This window comes from Vombatus ursinus, unplaced genomic scaffold (genome assembly GCF_900497805.2).
Source record: "Vombatus ursinus unplaced genomic scaffold, bare-nosed wombat genome assembly UNPS02005286.1, whole genome shotgun sequence".
NCBI lineage: Eukaryota > Metazoa > Chordata > Mammalia > Diprotodontia > Vombatidae > Vombatus > Vombatus ursinus.
In genome coordinates, this window is record NW_020945064.1 from 5,252,843 (window position 1) to 5,277,256 (window position 24,414).

At 37.9% G+C, this 24,414-nt stretch overlaps 1 protein-coding gene across 1 annotated transcript in view; it reads right to left on the bottom strand.

Moving 5' to 3' along the window:
* Positions 1-24,414, bottom strand: part of SPG7 (SPG7, paraplegin matrix AAA peptidase subunit) — an 87,213-nt gene that overhangs the window by 50,077 nt on the left and 12,722 nt on the right. The window contains exon 4 of the mRNA XM_027846948.1: positions 2,719-2,960. Within this exon, the coding sequence (XP_027702749.1) occupies positions 2,719-2,960 (242 nt within the window). The remainder of the gene's footprint in view (positions 1-2,718; positions 2,961-24,414) is intronic.

Consider the following 24,414-nt stretch of genomic DNA (forward strand, 5'->3'; position numbering starts at 1 on the left):
GACAGTTCTCAAATACTCAAACAGATCTGTGATCTCATTGATCTGAATGCTTTCTCCAACAATGACTCATCAGTGCTTGGAGGTGACCCTGGGTTCTCGAGTACTCCATTAGTGAAGCACAAGTTCTAGCAGGCTCTGTTATGATGAAAATGTTTGAAGTATGGTCCCTGCAACAGACCAAGTCTGTTTTCTAAGGATATGCCTAACTAATAACATAAAGACTCATTGTCAGAAGACTGATGATGAATTCTTTGGCCACAGCAACTCTTAAAATCCAGTAATTAGGCTTAGCAAAATCCATTTATTGAGATACAGTATGACACCCAGGTTATTCTGTAAGTATTGCTGGCTTGCCCAGGAAAAAGAGGGAATAATGTAGCAGAAGGCCCATGCTCTTCAAAGGCTACTCATAAAGCAACATAAATTTAGAACTAGAAAGGCCTTCAGAAGTAATCTATTCCAACCATCTCATTTTACACAGGAGGGAATAGAAATTCACAGAGGTAAATTCATGGAGGCAATGGAAAGACCACTAGATTTGGAGACAATGGACCTCAGTTTGAATCCTGAATTTGACACTTAACACTTAATCTGACCTTCAGCCTCTCTAGGATTTGTTAGCTTCATGAATAAAACAAGAGGGGCTGGAATATGTGATCTATAAGGTCCTTCCAGCTCTAAATCTATGTTCCTAAGAAACTACTTTAAGGACAACAGATGATAAGATGGCAGAGCAGGATTTAAATCCAAACTATTACGTTTCAGAGTATCCAAACTTAAGCACAAGTAGAAAATGGAAAAGGGAGAAACAAGGAGGAGATGACTTAAAAGATCCACCCCCATTCAGCTGCATCTCTGAAGATCCAGGGGCTGCTGATCTCCATTCTATGTATGCTGGAAGTTTTGATTTGATGTGAACACAATATTCTTGGCAATGACTTAGTGATAAGAAATGTGAGCTATTACTAATTTTTTAAAATTTTTTTTATTACTGTTTTTTATCTTATGATTTAGATATCTTCAGGTATCTCTCTGATCTCTAAAGCTAACCCATCTAACTGCCTACTAAAGTCACATTACTGGCTCCTATAGTTCCACCACCTCTCACATGTTCAGTCTGTCTCTCCACTAGTTCTTTCTTCTAGTCAAATGTACACACAGGCCTCCCATATCCTGGAAATGTTCTCACTTGACCCTGCTGCTTTCTCTAGCTACCAACTTAATTCTCTTCCCAAGGATCAAATTCCTTTACCCTCTGCTCTTCTCCCTTTATATTTATTCATGGCTGACACACAGTAGGTACTTAACAAATGTTTATTGATTTCTCATGGCTTCAATTCTCCTTGTTATACTGAAAATACCCTGATTTATACTCAGCAGTATTCCTGTTATCTCAAATGAACTAGTTTCGAGTCTCTATCTACACCATACATTTCCATTTGGATGTTTTATCATCACCTCAACCTAAAAGTGTCTTAAAATTAACTCCTCTCTTCCACTCTCCTTACCTCTCCTCACCCCTGACAATGGCATCGACACGCATCTAATCACCCAAGCTTGGTTATTTTTAACTCATCCTTCGTCACCAACAGTAAAAACAAATCACCAAGACTTGCTCATTTATCTTATGAAACATCTTATATTTACCTTTTCCTCCATATTTACATAGCTTTCTACTTCAAGTCCTCAGCATCTCATATTTTGATTACTGTAAGAGACTCCTAACTGGCCTCCTGAGTGTCTGACCCTCCAATTCATTCTGCCAATTTCTGACTAATTCATTTCCCTTAAATACTGTTTTCAGCATGTCACTTTTCTTGCTTGAAAACCTTCCATGGCCCCTTATGTTGGCATGTGAAATTTAAACTCCTTGGCTTGGCCTTCAAAGTCCTGAAAAGGCTAGGTCTAGTCTACCTATCGGATTTTACTGCCCATTTCTTGACCATTCACACTGGACTCCTAGCTATCCCACGAATTAAGTCCTACCTTCACGGCTTTATTACACTGTTCCCATTGTCTGGAGTGTTCTTTCTTTTCCCCAACTATATAAAACCTACTTATCCTTCAAGGCCCAACTCAAGGTCTCTCTAAGGAAGCCTCCTCTGACAATTAAATTTCTCAGTGATCTCCTACCACATTCAGGATCTGTACCAAAAAAAAATTAGGACTTAAATAATTTGTTTTATTCCATATTCCATCTGTGTCATTTTAGGGTCCTTGACAGCCATATCCTCCCTACCTCTTGTATCCTAGCTCACAGCAGCACAATGCTGAGCATCTGTATGGGGAATAAGTGTGTGGGAAACCTCCTCTGCCAATATAGATCTGCAACTCCTCAGTAACTTATAATCTTACAGTCAATAAAGCTATTAGTACATGTCAAAGGTAGTATATGTCAAACCCTAAATCAAGTTTCCCTGATTCTCTAATTGAACACATAAAAGGCTCTAAACACTTCTCAAATGATCAGGATTCACAATTATTTTAAAATACAGTCTTGCCTCTCTTAAGGAAACTCCCAAATTGCATTTTACAAAATAAACAAATCAGGGCACAGTGATCTACATTACAAAAGGATATACCTTAAGGTATCTTTAAATACCAGCTCCCCTAAACCATGCAAAATTATATGATAAAATAAAAATCAGATTCACACGAAAGTCCTCAATAAGGTGAGATTCACCTATAATTCACTTGTAAGTTGGTGGATTTACTTACAGGTCGGCCAAATACAACAGCTCCTGGGTGCAGATAGATTTCCACTACATCGCTCTCTGGTACCACCTGGACCCGCTGCACTTCCCCCTTTGCCAGCATCTCATTCACAAAGTCGCTCCAGGAAATGCTAGCCACACTAATGTTTAGAGAGTTCAGCAGGGTCATGACAACAGCAATGACAAATAAGGTCCGTAACCGTTCACGATACATCTGATCTTCCCGTTCTTTCCGTTTCTTTTCCTCTTAATGAATGGGAAAACCAATGGAAAAGATTTAAAACAAATACATAAGAAACACGTTAATATTTAAAGAGAAGGTAATTAAAATACATTTCATCTTATATGTTCTTTTCTTAAGAAAGTCCAATCCAAGAAAGGCAGCATGTATTACGTGAGATTTTTGCTCTTTAGCCAGTTTCCCAACCAATTTCACTGAGGCAAATGCCAATCATATGACTTGTTCATCCTGGTGTCTAAGATCACATTAGACAGCCTACAGAAGAATGCCTGTCCATTGCCCCAAATGCTGCCTTCAATAATCAGGCAGCTGTGATATAGCATCAAGAGTACTAGACTAGAAGTCAGCAGCTCTGATTTCAGATGCCAGATCTGCTATGGGGTGCGTGACCCTGTGGGAGGCAATTCCTTTCTCTGGGCTTTATTTCCCTCATCTGCAAAATAAGGGGGTTGAACTAGAAAACCCCTCAATTATAAGCCTGTAAATTATGGTAAATCATTCCTTTTGTTAATCATTTATGCCAACTACATCCTCACAATTGTGCTAGGTGCTATGAGGGTCACAAAAACATTTAAAAGAGAATCACAGAATAAAAGAGCTGGAAGGATTTCTGTAAATAATCTACTTTAATAATTATTTATTAAAATCTTACAATGTTATGAGGCACTGTGCTAAGTAAGCCTGAGATGCACAAAGAAAGAGCAAAAACAGTTCTTGTCCTCAAGGAATTTGCATTCTAATGGGAGAAACAACCTACACATAAATAGTATATATAAGATACCTTCAGAGTAGATAAAAAGGGACTTTAGAAGGGAAGGCTCTAGTGACTAGGAAGACCTGGAAAGGTTTCATTCAGTAGGTGGTATCTGAGATGAGTCTTGAAGGGAGCTGGGAATTCTAAGAGGAAGAGGTAAGAAGAGAGAGTATTCTAAGCAAGAGAGACAGCCAGTGTAATGGCACAGAAACAGGAGGTGGAGAGTCAGTGCAAGAAACACCAAGAGGCCAGGGTAGATGGACCACAGAGTGCATGAAGGGCAGTCATGTGTTAAAAGACTAGAAAGAGGCCAAATTGTAAAGGGCTTAAAATACCAAAAGGAGGACTTTGTATTTGTTCCTGAAGTTTACTTGCGGAGGGGTGGTGGGAAGAGAAGGTGTGACATGTCCAGATTTAGGAAAATGACTTTGGCAGCTACGTGGAGAATGAACTGGAGAGGAGAGAGACTGAAGGCAAGAAGATCCACTAAATTATGAACTCCTTGAGAGCAGAGACTGTCTTCTGCCTCCTGGTTGTATTAGCACAGTGCCTGGCACATAGCAGGCACTTAATAAATGCTAACTGACAGAATAATTAGGAAACTACAGCAAGGGTCCAGTACAGAGGTGACAAAAGCCTGAACTAGGGTGGTGCCTTTGAGTAGACAGAAGGAGATGTACATGAGAAATGTTATGGAGGTTAAAATGACCAAATCTGGCAACTGAATGAATATATGGAGCAAGTACTAGAAGATGAGAAGATTACAAGTATGGGTGACAGGAAGGATGGCAGTACCCTTGACAGTAATAAGAAAGTTGGAAGAGAAGAAAGTTTGGGAGGAAAGCGGGGTGCTGTTGTGGATATACTGAGCTTGAGATACCTATGGGACATCCAGTGCAAAAGGTCTAAAAGGCAGTGTGAGGATTTGAGACAGCTCTGAAGAAAGATTAGGCCTGGATATGTAGATCTGGGAATCAGGAATGAGCATTTATAGTAGGTACTTCCTAGGTGCACAGCATTATGCTAAGTGCTGGGCATACAAATATAAACACAAGACAGTCCCTGATCTCAGGGAGCTCACATCCTAGCAGAGGAAGACAATACAAAGAGGCAATCAGATCGAAGGCCCCTAGGTCCTTAGAGTGCAGTGGCAAAGCACATAGTAATGAATCTTCCTAAATGTAATTTCCATTTAAAAAAAACTTATTAGTTTCTGATGTTAAACCATTTGACAGTACCAAGAACTTTGGAGGCAACAACCTTGTTTTCCAGATCTTCAGCAACTGTGGTTTCGAAGAATATAGGAGCTGCAGTATTAGTAGAGGAAGCTGCCAGATCCCATCTCCACAAGGGTTGACTCCCTGTATTCTGGCAATGGGGTCCAGGATGAAAAGCAGGGCCAGTGATTTGAGGGATGCTGCTGTTCCCCAAGCTCTTGAGCTTAGTTGCCAGGGAGCTACAGTTGGTCAATGGCTGGTAGTGGTAGCGGGCAACTGCTCCACAAAGATCAGTTCCCTCAATGATTCAATGATAGCTGCAAGAGCTAACTTGAAACCAAGCCAAGTGGAGAGCAAATGGGGGGTAGGAGAGTTGAAGGATATGGGGGGGGCACTGATATTTCCAGGGTTTGGGGGCTCAAAATCCTAAGCTCTTTCTATATCTCCACCAGTGTATGAAGGGAGGTAGGGGCCTAGGTAGTGTAGCCATCTGGCACAAACTGCCTCTTGTCTCTCCAGCAGGGTGCCTCTCTTCTTCAGCTAGGCTGGCTTGCCTGTCCCATCAGTGGCAGTTGGTCTTGGTGATGGGGGGATGGAGGGGTTCTACCTTCCCAAGGATTGTTTCTTGAGGCAAAGCCAGTGGTTTGAGGGGCATTAAGATGATAACTAGATCCATGGTATCTGATGAGATCACCAAATGAGAGGATGAAGAAAGAAAAGAGAGCTCATAAAAGAGCTCTGGGATAAACCCACAGAGAATAAACAAGACATAAAGATCCAGCCAAAGGAGTCTGAGAAGTAGTCAGAGAAAGGCATGGAAAATAGAGTAACAAGAAAGGAGAGATTATGCAATGGAAGGTGGTCAACAGTGTTAAATGCTGGGGCCAGCTGATCTGGCAATTAAAAGATAACTCTGGAGAAAGTAATTTCAGTTGATTAATGAGATTAGAAATCAGAATTCAGAAGGTTTAGAGCAGTGGTGTGAAACAAATAAAAAAAAAATCCCTGCTGGACACTACTGACTTAGAAAGCCACAAATTAACATTAACTAGATTGCATTGTATTTTTATTTATTTTGTTCAACATTTCCCAATTACATTTTAACTAGGTTCCTGCGATCCCTCTGGGCATGAGGCCTCCAGTTGGACACCTCTGGTTTAGAGGAAAGTGAGAGAAGAGGAAGTGGGTACTGACAATTTAGTTGGGAATCTAGGGGAGGGACTAAGTACAGATGCCTTTCAAGATCTTTAGTGGAAGAGGAGAGGAGAGGAGAGGAGAGATATGATGAAGACTAGCAGGGATAGTAAGCTCTACTGAAAGATTTTTAAGGATATGGTAAACAGGGATGTTTGTAGATAGCATGGAAGGAAGCATTAGATAGGGTGAGACTGAAAACAGAGGGAGGGTATGATATGGGGGCAATCCAAGAGAAGAGAATGGAATCAAGGGTGCATGCAGTGGAGTTGGTGGTGACAAAAGCCATTTCCATCAAAGATGGGGATCAAAAAGGAGATACTGAGGGATGATTTCAGGTGATTAAGAATTGTAAAAGGGAAAATAAGAAGCTTGAGGCAAATTTTTTCAGTCAAGTATAAGGTAGCTGAGGACTGGGTAGGAGAAGGGGTAGAAAAGAAAGTTGAGAACAGCTTCTGTGGTAGGTGGGATAAAGAATAGATTAAAGAGGAGTAGAATGACTGCCCTGCTACAGTAAGGGTCCAACTAAGACCAGATAACATAGCAGCAAACCCAGTCAGAATAGTTTGGTGATTTCTTCCAGCTCTAGTTAGCAGAACTTAGTAGGATAAAAGGAGGTAAAGGATGGAAGACATCCAGAGTTGAGGGTTGACAAGGCATGAGGAGCAAGGGACTGGAGGAAAAGAAATTTGAGAATAGAGAACAGGGTATAGTTGAACTTAATCACCAATTCATTGAGATTGGGAAGGTACTGATAATCTAGTTGGGAAATTTTTCCATACATGGAAAATTGGTCAACAGTATGAAACAGCATATAACTAAGCACTAATATATTCTGCACCCATACTAAGTGCTACACAAGTGGAGAAAATTCTCATCCCATTCACTAGTCCTGCCTCCTCCATTAAATACTCCTTGACTCCTCCAGTTCATAATGATTGCTACAGATGACATCTTATGACTGAAAAGATGAGAGCTCATTTAGCATGGACAGGAGAAAAAACAGAACGGACATGCAGAAGAAGGTTTAACTAGTTTTGCCTGGTCGTCAAGAATGCAACTAAGAATAATGGGTAAAAGTTATAGAGTCAGACTTAGGTCCCATGTAAGGAAAAATTGAGGCAGCTTAGCTATTCTGGTTCTCCATTACTAGATATTCACTTGACTCATTATATAGAGAAGATTCCTGCTCAGATACAGATTCAACTATATGACCTCTGACATGCTTTGCAACTCTGAGATGGTGAAATTCTAAAAGAAGAGATCAGTGTGGGCTAAAATAATTACAGAAGACTTCACAGACTAGACAGGATTGAGCCAGGCCTCAAAGAAAGGAATACCGGGGCAGCTAGGTGGCACAGTGGATAGAGCACCAGCCCTGAAGTCAGGAGGACCTGAGTTCAAATCCGGCCTCAGACCAAACACTTGACACGTACTAGCTGTGTGACCCTGGGCACTTAACCCCAATTGCCTAAAAGTAAAAAAAAAAAAAAAAAAAAGAAAGGAATGATTTGGACAGGTGCATAAGAAAGGTTGGAGAGTATCAGACCTCTGGTAGGTATGGTCCATGGCAGGAAACAACTCCATGGACTAAATATAAATGCAGCACTCACCAGGTAAAAGGCTCTGTACCAAATCACAGGAAGACAAAGTCAGATCTAGATGGAGAACAAGATCTCAGAAGGGGATAAAGCAGGTACACAAATGACCTATCCAAAGAAGGAGGATCAGGGAAGGCTTCCCAGAGCAAGCATTGCCTTTCTGAAGGAAAGAAGGCCAAAGAAGAGAGCAAACAGAGGAGGGTGAAATGGTGACTAACAAGGAAAAAAAACACATCCACTCCCTGGGGTGAGGCCAGAGGTGTGAGAGTATGTTCTCACAAGGGAAAATGATAAAGTTCAGTTGTAGAGTCTGCTGCAGACATCAGCAACAGTTTCAACATCGTGAGTTTGCCTGAGTTCTGAGAATCACATCCAGGAAGCTTCCTGAGGTTTAGTCAGAACAAATCGCACAGCTCTTCATAACCTGAGGCCTTTTAACACTTAATAACTCAAGATAGTCCTTGTCTTTCTTCCCCTTCTTTGTTCATATCTCCTGGCGCTTCTCTTGACACACTAAATACACATAAGTAGGCACATACAGCTTCCTCACACAGAAGCAAGTAGGCCAGCAGACAAAAAGAGACAAACACAGACCCAGAATAAAAAGAGCTTAGGCCCAAAGCAGGGAGGATATTCCCAGCCTGATGAACTGTACCTGAAAACCACAGGCAGGGGACGGGCAAAGAGGTCCTCCTTCACTGGTTAGTGGAGGTGGTGCCTGAAAGTAGCAGAAAGATGCAGAAAGGAGGAGCCTATGACAGGAGTGACAGGATAAAGTAATGTCACTTAGAATAATGGTTATGATTTTTGGTTCAGCTTAGGAGAAAAAACCAAATGAGCACAACGGCAGTTGGAAAACAGAATGATATTTTTGAACTTCATTTCAAACTCTATTTCCACAAAGAGTAAACTATACCCAGGTCACTACTCATCTTAGAATGCAGAATTCTCTTCTAAGTTATAACTTCAGGTAAATAAATAGTTTACTATAGCTACAGCATTAGAAATCATCTCTGATACTTAATTTCAATCTAGTTTTCTAATTCAAGAGGCTGTTTCCAAGAAACAGAGAATCCATTGTTAGAGAGATGGATGCTTAAAAAAAAAAAGTTTACAAGAGTTGATTAATTCTTGGTAATAATAAAAATGGAGATTAATTCTTGGTAATAATAAAAATGGAGATTCTTTTTCTTCAGATAACTGTACGGTCTCAATGTAAGAGTAAAGCTTTAGAAACAATTTAACTCATGTTGCTGAGCATTTTGTATATTTACTTGTACCAGAGATTAAATTTATGAGTAGAAATTTAGGCCAGAGATTGTAGCACAAAGATTTCTCATTAGTCTGTCTTTATACTCTATGCAGAAAAGGTACATGATCCAACTATCTTGCTAAAATCATTTGCTCTTCAAGCACAAAGCATTTTCTAAAAATTTCATCTGCTTTCTGGTTTAAGCCTGACTTTTAGAAAGACATGATTTAGCTATAAACAGAAGCAATATAGCTTTGTTTTGTACATGTAAGAGTACTGACTCTCACACCTCCTCTGGAAATCTCTCCAATAAAACCCATAGGTATCTCTCCTATCAACATGAACTAGATATTCTAAAATATGTCAATTCATCATATTAACATAGCCAAGTATCCTTATTATCTATCACTGGATAGGGGAGGATATTATCATAATTAAGGTAGTATTTTTCTTTACCCATCACCACCCATCTACCATATACTCAAAATGGTGCTAGGTGCTACAGGGAAATAGAGATGTCTGTCTAACACACTGCCCTCAGGAAGCCTAACTGGGAAGAAATCAAATACTAAATAAAAGTAATAGTGAGCAATGAAAGACTGTGTAATAAAAAGCTAAACAGCATGGTACAGACTATGTAAGTTCAACAGGAACCTAAAGGAAAGGGTATCTAAGAATAAGTAAGTCAGGTAAAATTTAAACAGAAAGTGTGACCTGAACTAGGCCTTAAAGGATGCATAGCTTTGGGGACTCTATAGAGTACAGGTTCTTAACCTGGGGCCCATGAATAGGTGTGCTAAGCACTGTCTAGGAAAGCACTTTGTAAAGTGCTCTGCAAACATAAATGGGGAATTATTACATTACATAAGGGGCTAGAAAATGGACAGCCTTAAAAGTGAATAAGGGAAATTAAGCTTTACTATGGTGAGAAATTAAGAGAAATCACATGGCTCTGGATGGAGAACAAAGCCTGAATCAAACCCTGGCTAAAGTTCTGTACCTCCCACAGCCTGGCTGTGTGACCCTGGGCAAGTCACTTCTCTCCTCCGTACAGCAGGCAACCTTCAAAGGCTTTAAACTGCTGAGTAGGTGCTGACCCGCACTGGCAGAGGAAGCTTCCTCACTAAGAGTTCCGTGAAACAATGAAGTCACAAGTCTGATCCAAAGAAACAATAGGAATATAGTAAGCAATGAATGTAAGATGAATTTCAAAGGAAAAGCAGAAGATTTTGAGGCCAAATGAATGTAGGGAATGAAAAAGGGAGCTTTCTAAATGTAGGGCAAAAAAAGATCACCTTGGTTCTAAATTCAAGATTGTTCTTGATTAAAGGCGATCTTTTTTTGCCCTACATTTAGAAAGTTTTTTCTTTACCTAGAACATATAGGGTTTCAAGGTTTGAAAAGTGCTCTTCCAACATCTTAAGGCATCATATCTATGCAAGAATAATCCTCATGGCTCTCTGCCAGTGCTCAGTCCTGCCGGGGACTCTCCTTGCTCCACATTCACACATAGTGCGCTCTCATCCATTCTTACTTCAATGATCACTTCTTTTTTTTTAAACTTCTTTTCCTAATATTTTATTTTTCTCCAATTACATGTAAAAACAATTTTTAACATTCATTTTTTACTAAGTTTTGAGTTCCAAATTCTTTCCCTCCTTACCTTCCCTCTCTCCTCCATTGAGAAGGCAAGCAATTTGATACAGGTTATATATGTGCAATCATGTAAAACATATTTCCATGTTAGTCATGGGAAAGAAAACACAGACCAAAAAAAAACCCAAAGAAAGTAAAGAAAAAGTATGCTTCAATCTGCATTCAGACTCTGTTAGCTCTTTCTCTGAAAATGGAGAGCATTTTTCATGAGTCCTTCGAGATTGTCCTGGATCTCAATGACGACTTCTACAGAGAGCAACTCCTGAATCTTCATACCCAGTTGTCATCTCCTTGGGGCATCATCACTCAACTGCTGGACATCTCAACCTGGATGACCTACAGACATACCAAACAGAACTCATTCTCTTATCCCCAAATATGCTTGTCTTCTTGACTGCCCAATTTCAGTCAAGATCACCATCTTTCCAGTCACCAATATTGGCAACCTTGGAACCATCCTACTTTATCTGCAGTCCGAGGACTGCAGGAGATTTCTCCAACTATGTGAATGGCATGCTTGGAGATAAAAAAATTTAAGTTTGTAGATAGCCATGTTTCTATAACTTTATGGCTTTTGAGAGTTGATCTGGCTAAAAAGTTTATTACCCTGCAACCAATCTAGTGATAAGTCTTTCTGAAATGAATTAGGCTGATTCTTGGCCATCTTCCTGAGTCTGCTTCCACAGCATCTCTTGCATGTTTCCTCCTCTCTCCACCCATGGCCATGACTCCCTCTCACATGGAAAGAGTTTGGTCAGGGAAAGGTTTGGTAATACACACGTGGGACATATGTCAGATCTGAAGGGCTCTGACTCCACATGGCTGGGCCTTTTTATGCCTTTGGGTGACCATGAAGTCACAACAATGACAGCTAAATCCCTAGGCCCCAGAGCAATCAGTTCCAGGTGACAGTTTTGTCACCCGTTAAAGAAAAAAATTAATCTCATCTATGTGGAAGGGGGAGAAGGACCCTACCTAGTAAATAGTGGTCCAGTTCAGCTCCTCTTTCTGTTTCTGTCTTCTTCGGTTCCATTTCTGCCCACTGAGACTGTAATTTCATAGCCCAGATGTGAGGGCAGCAGTGTCACTGAGAAAACTTTGTTATGGAAATTTTTACAAATCTTTTCAATTTTTTCATCTGTTTGTTAGACTTCTTACAGTTTTAGCATGAACTGCTTTCATAACAATCTAGCCTAATTGGTCCTACATTAATCTTTCTGCAAACTTGGCTTTCCCTCTACTTTTTTACATTGTTTTAAGAACTTATGCCATTCATAAATAGTCCAATCTTTTATTCTAAATATTTTACAAATGAGCTTCTATACTCAACTAGTATTACTTTTTCTAACATTTCCCTCTGTTTGATAAGAAGATCAAATGTTTGTCGGCTCAAGCAGTTTCTAGGTTCTTTTGACCTTGAAACAACTGCTTCATATCAGTTAAAATTCAAGAGGAAATGATGATCCTCTAGAGCAATATCTGTTCTTCATTATCCATATTTTGCAGGAACAGCTTGCTTAAATAGGTACTACTGGAGCTATCCTAACTGCATCCAATCAATCACTCAAAAAGCATATAGCAAGCACGTATGTGCCAAGCACTATGTTAAGCACTGGGAATACAAAAAGAAATTAAGATGCTTACTGAACTGCCAGCATATCTGAAAGGCAGTTAAAGAAGACACAAGATTAGGGGGCAGCTAGGTGGCACAGTGGACAAAGCACCAGCCCTGGAGTCAGGAGGACCTGAGTTCAAATTTGGCTCAGACACACAACACTCACAAACTGTGTGACACTGGGTAAGTCACTTAACCCCAATTGCCTTACTGGAAAAAAAAAAAGATACAAGATTGGACATCACCAGAGAGATTAGGGCAGGATGGGAAAATCTGAGAATCATCAGCATAGAGATGGTAATTAAATCCATGGGAACTGATGAAATCCCCAACCAAAACAATACAGAGGGAGAAGAGGGACTAGGACAGAACCCTAAGGGACACTTATAGTTAGAGAATGTGATCTGGCAGAGGATCTAGCAAAGGAAACAGAGAAGGAGCAGTCATGCAGTTGTCCTGAAAACCTAGAGAAGAGAATATCAAGGAGAAAAGAGTTGAGAGTAATTAAGAGTATCAAAGGCTACAGAGAGATCAAGGAGAATGAGGATTGTGAAAAAGCTATTGAATTGTTAGTAACTGTGGGGAGAGAAGTTTTGGTGGAATGATAAGGTCAGAAGTTGGATTATAAAGGGTTAAGAAGAGAGAGTACCTGGAGGCTCCTACTGTACACATCTTTTTCAGGAACTTAGTTCCTGAAGTACCTTAGATCCAGAAGAGCTATAGGATGGTAATGTGATAGCGGGGATAGAAAGATCAACTGAGGATGTTTTTAAGATGGGGGAGAAAAGTGCATGTTTGTAGGCAGTAGAAAATGAGCCAGTAAAATGGGAGAGATTGAAAATAAGTGTAAGAGTGGGGATGACAACAAGGGACAATCCGTTGGAGCAGGTGAGATGGAATGGGATTGCTTAAACAAGTAGAGGAGTTAACCTTGATAAAGAGTAAGGCCACTTCATCATGTGAGGCAGAGGTGAAGGAAGAGCATGACAGAAGGCACCTAAGTGATAGAGGAGGAAGAAGGGTGATCCTTTTTTTTAATAAGCACAATCTGACCATATACTGACCATTGATTTAGAAATAACTCCATCAGTAACAAATTATTTGCTATCTATTGAGATGTAACAGTTTCATCTCTTGTGGTATTATACGGCAATTTCCATTTCCAGGCCCTTCTCTCTTATTCAATAAAGTATCTATGACATATTAGATATATATATATAAATGTATACATGTATATACATTTATGTGGGTGTGTATATATATATATATACACACACATATGTATATATACACATATGTGTATATATGTGGGTGTGTATATATATATATATACACACACACCCCCACATATATGTATATATGCAGAGCAGGAGGCTTTTACATAATTGTGTAATGCTATAAAAAGGCATGAGGCCTCTTCTGATGAATCAGAGTTTTCATTGTTTTACCCTTTTTCTAATGATGCACTAAAGTCATTGAACATTAAAATTCCTGGCACTTAATAGGTGATTAATAAGTGTTTATTGAATTGAATGGATTGTCAGTCAACAACACTTGTTAAGCACCTACTACATGCAAAGCACAATGCTAAGCACTTGGGATGCAAAAAAAGAGCAAAAAACAGTCCCTGCTCTAACAAAGCTCCCAGGCTAATGGGGAAGACTACATGAAAAATATCAAAGTTCAAACAAGATAAACAGATATATACACACACACACACACACACACACGTATGATCAATTGAAGATAATAAAAAGAAGTATTAAAGGCAGGGGGGTCAAGAAAGTCTTCTCACAGAATACCGGATTTTAGCTGTGGCCTGAAGGAAGCCAAGAGATGGAGATGAGCAGGGAAAGAATTCCAGGCATGAGGGACTGAGTCAGGAGACAGAGTGCTGTATGGGAGGAACAGCCTGGAGACCCAGGTCACCAGACTGCAGAATCTGTGGGGGAGATGGACAATAAGAGATGACTGGGAAGGAGGAAGGGGCCAAGTTGCGAGGGCTTTGAACACCAAACAGAGTTGTTCCTATTTGGTCCTGGAGGTGAAAGAGAGTCACTCGAGTTTACTGAATAGAGGAATGACATGGTCAGATTTGTACTTCAAGGTTAATTTGACAGTTGATTGGAGGATGGACTGGAGTGGGGATAGAGTTGAGGCAAGGAAAGAAACAACAAGCTAATGCAATAGTTTAAGCATGAGGTAATGACGGCCTGCACTAAATTCTTTGTAGAATGTCTTTGCAAAGGTTATTGGTACATAAACTGAATCTTGAAGGTGATTTTTTTTTTAAACAAATACTTATGTGCAACACAAGGCAAGCAAAGTCTCATAAAATTGTTTTCTGAACAAAAGACAGAGACTTAATTCAAAAAGACATAGCTATATTAAAATTAAGCTGCTAGCCTAAACTATATCATGCAAGTTCAAATCATATTTCTTATTGCTTTAGAGCCACAATAAAACCAACTCTACCAGGATAAGTCGGAGACAATAAAGAAAAGGCACTAGAATTAAGCAGGATCAAGAAAGGTTTCTTGTAGAAGGTGGGATTTTAGCTGGGACTTGAAGTCAGGAAAGCCAGGAGATAGAGGGGAGGGAAAGAACGTTAGGCATGGGGAAAGCCAGTAAAATGCCCAGAATCTGAAGATGGAATGTCTGATGGGAGGAACATCAAGTATCCAGTGTCCAGGAATTATCCAATGTCACTGGATCTCACAGTATAAGAGGTTGACGGTACAAAATACTAATGGAAAGAGAAATGCAAATAAAACAATTCTGAACTTTCACCATATAACCAAAAAATTGGTAAAAATTATGAAAATAGCCTATATTGGTGGACTACAAAAATAACAGGCACACTAATACACTATTAATGAAATTGTGCACTGGTCCAATTCTTCTACAAATCAATGTCAAGATATACAAAAGTGACCAAAATGTCAATACACCTTGACCCAGATAACAGGTCAATTGACCCAATAAGGCATGTAAAGAGGTCAAAAATGGAAGGGTAAAAAAGGCCCCATAAACACCAAAACATTGATAGCAGTACTTTCTTGTCATAGCAAAGAAGTGGAAACAAAGTAGATACCCGATGATTGGGAAATGGCTAAATAAATTTGTGATACATTAAAGTAATCCTAAAAAGCAAAAACATAAAAAATTCAGAGAACATAGGAAGTGTTATATGAACTGATGAAGAGTAAAGTAAATTGAAAGAAGAAAACAATATACACAATGACCAAAACAATGCAACTGGAAAAAATAAAAACAAAATAAACCCTGTACTATTATCACGACCAATCGAGGACATAAAGAAGTGAAAAGAAAATGTACCTCTTTCCCCTTTTCTTGCAAATGTGGAGGACAATATGAGGGAAAGTGCACATACTGTCAGATATGATTAATGTGTTGGTTAGTTTTGCTGAATTGCTTTTTTCATTTCTTTCAAAAATTTTTATTCCAAGGGATGGCTCACCAGGCAGGTAGGGGAAGAGATATATTTGGAAATGAAGGTGATGTAAAAATAAGATATTAACAGATAAAATTTTAAATATCCCAGAGTTATTCCTCTAATCACTCTCTTCTACCTACCCAAATCCTACCTCTCCCCCTTCAGGCTCAAAAACTTCATTTGAGGCAAAAAAAAATTTTTCCCCATCTTAATCACAGACATTTGCAAATGCTTCCTTTATTCTTTTGCCTTATTACTTTCTAGTTTTTGCTACATATTTTGCTAAATACATGTGAGAACAGAAAACTTGACCAGGGACCCTTCATTCATTTCAATAAAACCATCTGTAAAACTACTTATGTGGAATTCTGGGAAGATGGTGGCATTTTAGGACCTAGAAAAGCACAGGTCCCTAACAAACACCCATGTAAAGTTCTACAAGTGCTTCAGAAAGAACAATGATAAAGCAAACCAAAGAGAAATAGCTATATAGGTTTCTCCAACTAGTTCAGAACCCAAAACCTGCCATCAGCACAATCAATAATATTTCTTTGGGGCCTATCAGGATCACAGGAAGGAAAAGGAAAACTCCAAATTCAGAAATGTCTAAGGAGAAAAACAAAGAAGGAAGCCAGGCCAAAGTCTCAGTCGAGCCACCAGGAGGTAAGAGCCAAAATTCAGGAATTCCTGCAAAGAATGAGCCCTGATCTGAGTCACTTCTTCCCACAAGTTCTTCCCATAAGAATACAGGAGGGAGCAGGAGGCCCGTTGCAGCAGCCCCCATCACAGGAGCAGCTGGCCCCAGGATGCAGAGAAGCACAGCTCTCTCCTCTGACTGATCTTTGGAGAGGGCGGTAGGGGTGGGGGAATCACCATACCAGTATGACACTACAGTTCATCAGAAATTACTTCTGTACTTAACTAGCCATTATTCTGTCACCTCATTCTTTGCCTGTTGCTGTGTAGTCCTTTCTCTGTACAGGATGGGAGAGGGGGTATTTCAAGAATGAAGGGGGAATTGTCATGTTCAGTCATGGTTTCAGGAACATGGTTTCTGAACATCTCCCTTTCACCAAAGCCACCTCCCTTTCTGTCTTCCTGCAGTTTCTTAATTTCCTAGGCCCCCATCACCATCATTCATCTCACTGGTGCCATGTTTCTGGAAACTGACTCCTTTTCCCAGGCCTGACCCCTGTGAAAGAAGAGGGGTTGGGGTTAGGATCAGTAGAAGCATCTTCTAGGTGAATTCTGGCCCTGATAATCCCCCATGAGAGAAAAAAAGAGCTGTGTTTGAACCCTTCAGGGGATTGGGTTGGAATGTAGTTTCTTCTCTACCTTCAAATGCAGCCTGAATTCTCTTTTACTTTGTCAGACTGTTGAGTGTATCCCCAGCTGCTATCATGACCATAAGGGAACATGTATGGAACTACACAGTGTAGACCAAAGCTGGCTCCCTTCTCAGAGAGGCTAGCTCCTTGGAGTCACAGACCCCTTTCCATAGGACCTGGCCAAAGGTTGGGGGGGGTTTGTACACCCCTGCTTCTAAGCACTCATCTCTCATACTTAGTGTCTTTAGTAAACTGACTGGAAACAGTAATAAAATGCATTTTAAAGGTGAAAAAAAAATTCAGGAGGGAGCTAAGTATGATTCAAATACAATGCCCAAATCCAAAACCTGAGGCTGGAAATACGGGTAAACAGAAGAAAATGCTGAACAAAATAAAAAAATATTATGGCTCAAGATATAAATTCAAAAGAGGAGTGCAACTTAACAACCAGATTAAAGAGACCTCAGAGAAAAGAATGTCCTGGCCACAAGGAATGCCAAGAGTCTCTGAAAGAAATAAAAATGAAAGATTTAAATATAATATTAAAGAAAACAACTGGGAAGGAAAGAAAGGCAAAGAGAATTAATAGCTTAAAAGAGACGGTGGTAAACCCTATTGAACTCCTTGAAAATTAGACTGGAGCAAACAGAAAACAATGAATTGATAAGATAACAAGAAATATTAAAATAATATCAAAAGACTGAAAAAGTATAAGAAAAATGAAATGTATATATTATCTGGTTTATTGTAGACTCTTAATAAATAAATGCTTGCTGACTGACAAAACTTTAGTATATGATCTTCAGGGATTGCTATAGCCAAGAATCACTTTGCAAAAAACCTGATAAGGAAACAATTCACAAGATCATTTTCATGAAATTATGGGAATTAGAATTCTTGGAATTAAAGATCTGATTCTTAAACTTCTACATATAAAGCCACAAATGTAACATCTAGGAAGCTGGAATTAATATAGATTTTCATATTGTACGCATTTATGGAAAAAACTTTATTTTTCTAACCTTTTTATTTAGGGGCAGCTAGGGGGCACAGTGGACTGAGCATTGGACGTGGAGTCAGGAGGACCTGAGTCTAAATATGGTCTCAGACATTTGATACGTGCTAGCTGTGTGACCCTGGGCAAGTCACTTAACCTTGACTACCTTGCTCCAAAAAAAAAAAAATTAAAGTTTTGAGTTCCAAATTCTGTGCTTCTCTCTCTCCCTCCCCTCACCCCTCTGAGATGGTAAGCAATTAAATATAGGTTATACATGTGCGATTATGCAAAACATTTCATATTAGTCATTCTGTATGAAAAGACTCGAATAAAAGAAAAAAATGAAAGAAAGTGAAAAATAGCATGCTTCAATCTGTATTCAATCAAAAGCAGTTCTTTCTCTCTGTACCAGAGCTCAAACTGTATTATAAAAGGGTAAAAAAAAAAGTCTGGTACCCACTAAGAAATAGAGTAGTGGATCAGTGGAATAGATTACACACAAATTACATTATAGTAAATGACCATAGTTACCTACTATATGATAAATCCAAAGATCCATGCTTTTGGAACAAAAACTCATTATTTGACAAAAATTACTGGGAAAACTAGAAAACGGTATGGCAGAAACTAGGTATAGACCAACATCTCATACCATATAGCAAGATAAGGTCAGAATGGGTACATGATTTATACATTAAGGGTGATATATAGAGGCAGATAGTATGCTTCACATTAGTCCTTTGGGACTATCTTGAATCATTGTATTGCTGAGAATAGCTAAGTCATTTACAACTGATCACACAATACTGTTATTACTGTGTTCAATGTTCTCTTGGCTCTGTTCACTTCACTTTGCATCAGTTCATGTAAGTCTTTTCAGGTTTTTCTAAAATCATCCTGCTTATCATTTCTTGTAGCACAATAATATTCTATTACATCATATATCACAGTTTGTTTAGCTATTCTCCAATTGATGGGCATCCCTTCTATTTCCAATTCTGAGCCACCACAAAAAAGAGCTGCTGTAAATATTTTTGCACAAATAGGTCCTTTTCGGATGTCTTTGGGATATAGACCTATGACTGGTATTGCTGGATCAAAAAGTGTACAGTTTTATAGCCCTTTGGGCATAGTTCCAAATTGCTCTCCAGAAAGGTTGGATCAGTTCACAACTCCACCAATAGTTCATTAATGTCCCAGTTTTCCCACATCCCTTCCAACATCCAACATTTTCCTTTTGTGTTATATTAGCCACTCTGATATGTGTGAGGTGCTACCTCAGAGTTATTTTAATTTGCATTTCTCTGGTCAATAGTGATTTAGAGCATTTTTTCATACGATCGTAGATAAATTTGATTTTTGTCTGAAAACTTCATATCCTTTGACCATTTATCAATTGGGGAATGACTTTTATTTTTTGTAAATTTGACTCAGTTCTCTATGTATTTGAGAAATTAGGCCTTTATCAGAGATACTTGTTGCAAAAAATTTTCCCCATTTTTCTGCTTTCCTTGTAATTTTGGTTACATTTGGTTTTGTTTGTGCAAAAATTTTTTAGTTTTTTGTAATCAAAATTATCTACTTTATATTTTGTAATGCTCTCTATATCTTCTTTGGTCCTAAATTCTTAGCTTATCTATAATCTGACAGATAAACTATTCCATGCTCTTTTTTTTTTTTAAAAGGTAATTGGGGTTAAGTGATTTGCCCAGAGTCACACAGCTAGTAAAGTGTCAAGTGTATGGTCTGAGGCCAGATTTGAACTCTGGTCCCCCTGACTTCAGGGCCGGTGTTCTATCCATTGTGCCACCTAGTTGCCCCATCCATGCTCTCTTAATTTGCTTATGATATCACCCTTAATGTATAAATCATGTACCCATTCTGACCTTATCTTGCTATATGGTATGAGATGTTGGTCTATATCTAGTTTCTGCCATACTGTTTTCTAGTTTTCCCAGTAATTTTTGTCAAATGATGAGTTTTTGTTCCAAAAGCATGGATCTTTGGATTTATCATATAGTAGATAACTATGGTCATTTACTATAATGTAATTTGTATGTAATCTATTCCACTGATCCAGTACTCTATTTCTTAGTGGGTACCAGACTGTTGTTTTTTTTTTTTACCCTTTTATAATACAGTTTGAGCTCTGGTACAGCTAGTCTATCTTCTCTTGCATTTTTTTCCCCACTGATTCCCTTGATATCCTTGAGCTTCTGTTTTTCCAAATGAATTTTGTTACTATTTTTCTAGCTCTATAAATTTTTTGATAGTTTGGTAGGCCACTAAATAAACAGAATGATTTGGGTAGAATTGTCATCTTTATTACATTGGCTTGGCCAATCCATAAGCAATCAATATTTTTCCAATTGTTTGTATAAAAAGTGTTTTATAGTTGTATTCATACAGTTCTTGGATGTGTCTCGGCAGGCAGATTCCCAAGTATTTTATATAGTCCAGTTATTTTAAATGAAATTTCTCTTTCTATATCTTGCTGACAGATTTTGTTGGTAATATATAGAAATGCTGATGATATATGTATCCTGCTAAAGTTGTTAATAATTTCAAGTAGTTTTTTAGTTGATTCTCTAGGATTTTCTAAGTATAACATCATATCATCTACAAAGAGTGATAGTTTTGTTTCCTTACTGCCTATTCTAATTCCTTTAATTTCTTTGATGAAAAGAACTTTAATAGAGACATAGGTTCTTGAATTTAACTGAACTGTTAAAAGAGACTGATGGCATCAGTAAGCTGCTTCATTAGAAAAATCAAGTACTATTTATTCAGTGGAGAGAGTGCTGGACTTGGGGTCAAGAAGACCTAGATTCACATTTCACCTCAGATGCTTAGTAGTTGTGTTAAGTCACCTGGGCAAGGCAGGTAACTTCTCTGGCCTCCATCTCCTCATCTATAAAATGCAGAGGCTAGAACTGACCTCTCCATTCTCTTCCACCTCTAAATGATTCTATGGAAAACAATTAACCTAATAACAGGCCTACCTGAAAATCACAACCCAAAACAAAAGTCTGGAAACCACATTTCAAGAAATAATAAATGAAAATTTCTCCATCTATTAGAACCAAAGGAAAAAGTGAAAACAGAAAATAAAAATCCACTGGTCACCTCCTAAAAGAAACCCAAAATAAAAACTTCTAGGAATATCACAGCCAAAATAGAGCTGTCATTTTTTTTAAATTTTTTTTTTGCTTTTTGGTGAAGCAACCGGGGTTAAGTGACTTGCCCAGGGGCAAACAAGCTCTAAATGAACTTCCCAATGAAGAAATTCTAGGACCAGATAGATTTACAAGTGAATTCTATCAAACATTCAAAGAACAACTAATTTCAATATTACACAAACTTTATGAAAAAATAAGAAAAGAAGCATACAAACTCTTTCTATAACACATTTATGGTCTTTACACCTAAACCAGGGAAAGACAAAGCAGAGAAAGAAAACTATAGACTAATTCCTAATGAATACGGATGCAAAAATATTAAAAATATTAACAAGGATGTTATAACAACATCTTTAAAAGATTATACACACTATGACTGTGTTGGACTTATACCAGGAATACAGAGTTGGTTCAACATAAGGAAAATAATAAGCATGATAGACATATTCTTATTATTATACTAATAACACAAAATAATTTTAAAAGATATAGTTATGATAGATTCTGAAAAAACTTTTGACAAAGTCAAACTATTTTTGTTAAAAACACAAGAAAACACGGGAATAAATGGATCTTTCCTTAACATGATAAGTAGTATCCATCTAAAACTAAAATTAAAAAATGTACACAATAAAGAAAGGTTGGTTATCATAACTTACATAATGTGGTATTAGAAATGCTACCGATAGCAATAAGACAAATAAAAGCAATCAGAGAAATAAGCATAGGTAAATAAGAAATGAAACTATTACTCTTTGCACATGATGTGGTCCATCTAATAACCCAAAAGAGTTCAGTAAGAAATTAACTGAAATAAGTTCAGCAAGGTTACAGGATATAAAACAAATCCCTATAACTCATCAGCATCTCTGCATTTTTTCAATAAAATCCAGTAGAACGAGATGAAAGAGATATTTCATTCTATATAATTCAAGATTTTTTTTTTTAAGGCAATTGGGGTTAAGTAACTTGCCCAGGGTCACACAGCTAGTAAGTGTCAAGTGTTTGGTCTGAGGCCGTATTTGAACTCAGGTCCTCCTGACTTCAGGGCCGGTGCTCTATTCACTGCGCCACCTAGCTGCCCCTATAATTCAAGATCTTAAAAAATATTTGGGACTCTATCTAGCAAGACATACATGGAACTACATCAATATAATTACAAAGCAATCTTTATAGAGAGACCTCTATAATTAGAGAAATATTAATTGCTCATGGATAAGCTGACACAATGTAATAAAAATGACAATCAATATTATTTAAATTAATTTAGCTATTCAGTGCCCTACCATTCAAGCTGCCAAGGGATTACTTTAAAGGTAGAAAAAGTAGTAACAAATTTTATCTAAGAAATAAATGGTAAAGAATCTCAAGTAAAATAAAGGAAAAAAATTGGGAAAGAAGGAAGAGTTACAGTACTAGATCTCAAACAATACTACAAAACAGTAAACATCAACATTATTTGCCACTGGTCAAAAGGGAAGTGTATCAGAGGTACAGATTAGGTAGACAAGATACAGAAGCAAATAAACATAGTAGCACAGTGTGATCAGTAAACCCAAAGACCCCAGCTACTAAGGGAAATAGGCACTATTTGACAAAAACTGCTAGGAAAAGTCAGACAGAAATTAGGTATATGACAGCATCTCACACCATATAGTAAGATAAGCTGAAAATGGATCCATATTTTGGATATTAAAGGTCACATCATAAATTAGAGAGCAAGAAAGGAATTATCTTAAACAACTTAAATATCTTAAGGATAGGAGATTTGGTTGATGCCCAAAAAAAGGGATGGAATGGATAAAATGGACAATTTTGACTGCCTAAAATTGAAAAAGTTTTGTACAAACAAAGCAATCCAGATTAAATTAGTGGGAAACAATTATATAGAGAAAAAAAATCTTTGTAGCAAGTTTCTATGACAAAAGTTTCATACCCAAGATATAAGAACAAAAGCCATTCCCTAACAGATAAGTAATTAAAGGATATGAACAGACAAAAGAAATTCAAGCTAGCAACAATCATATTTTTAAATGGTCCAAATCATTAATAATTGGAGAAATGCAAATGAAAAGAACATCAGCAAAGACGACAAAAAAGGAAAATGTTAAGTGTGGCAGAGATGTAGGAAAATAAGCTCGTTAATATACTGTTGGTAAATAGCAATTTAGAACTGTTCCTAAAAAAGTTCCTAAATTGTCTATACCCTTTGACTCAATGATATTACTACAAGACCTATATCCCAAAGAGAACAAAGAAAGAGAAATACCATCTAAACGTACAAAAATACTTGAAAGCAAAAATAGTAAAAGCATTCTGCCAAAAGAAATGACACAGGGACAGATTCAAAGAAAGCTGGAATTACTTCTTGTTTGAAATGATGCGGAGAAAAGTGAACAGAATCAGGAGAAAAAGGGAGGAAGGGAAAGATGGAGAGAGAGGAAGAGACAGAAGAAAAGAGAACTGATGAAGCTTTTCTAAAATGTGCACAAGAAAACAGGCCAGAAAAATCTCACAGACATAAGAGTTTTGAAAGTTACACGATGAATTTATTACACTATCTGTAAAAGAAAAATCAAGTAGTATATATACAATCTTTTTATATTCTATGTATGTGGAAATGTCTATTTTATTATGTGTTTGCTAAATTCATAATAAAAATTCAGAACCTTAAAAAAAAGCAATCATGAGATTTTCTAGCTAGCAATAGAAGTTGAACTTAAAACCTGGAACTTCTAACTCTGCCCCAGGAAAGTACAACTCACAAAATCAAATTACAAAGAATAGTCAATTATCTGATGCATCTGTAACTACTGCCAAAACCACCAAAGTCAGAGATAGTAATAAGAAATATTTAGGTCAAACTCCACTCCAGACCACAAAGGAAAAGCTACTAAAACCTGTTGACATATTGTGATTCAGCAGCTTTTAAAGAGAACAGTGAACTACCTTTTGGAAATATTTTTTCTAATAGTAGTTAATCCTTAAGACACAAAGGAAGCCAGGCTACTGCTATCTCCACATCATGCCACCAGAGAAATGCCTCTGCCCCGCCCTACTTTAGGTGTCCTCTTCCCTCGTGAGAATGTAAACTCACTAAGAGCAGGAACTTGCTTGCTTGCTTGCTTATAAAGTATCCCCAGGGCTTAGCAGAGTAAGTTCATAATAAATGTTTCATTTAACTTGTATCTAAATAGCTTCTCAAACTT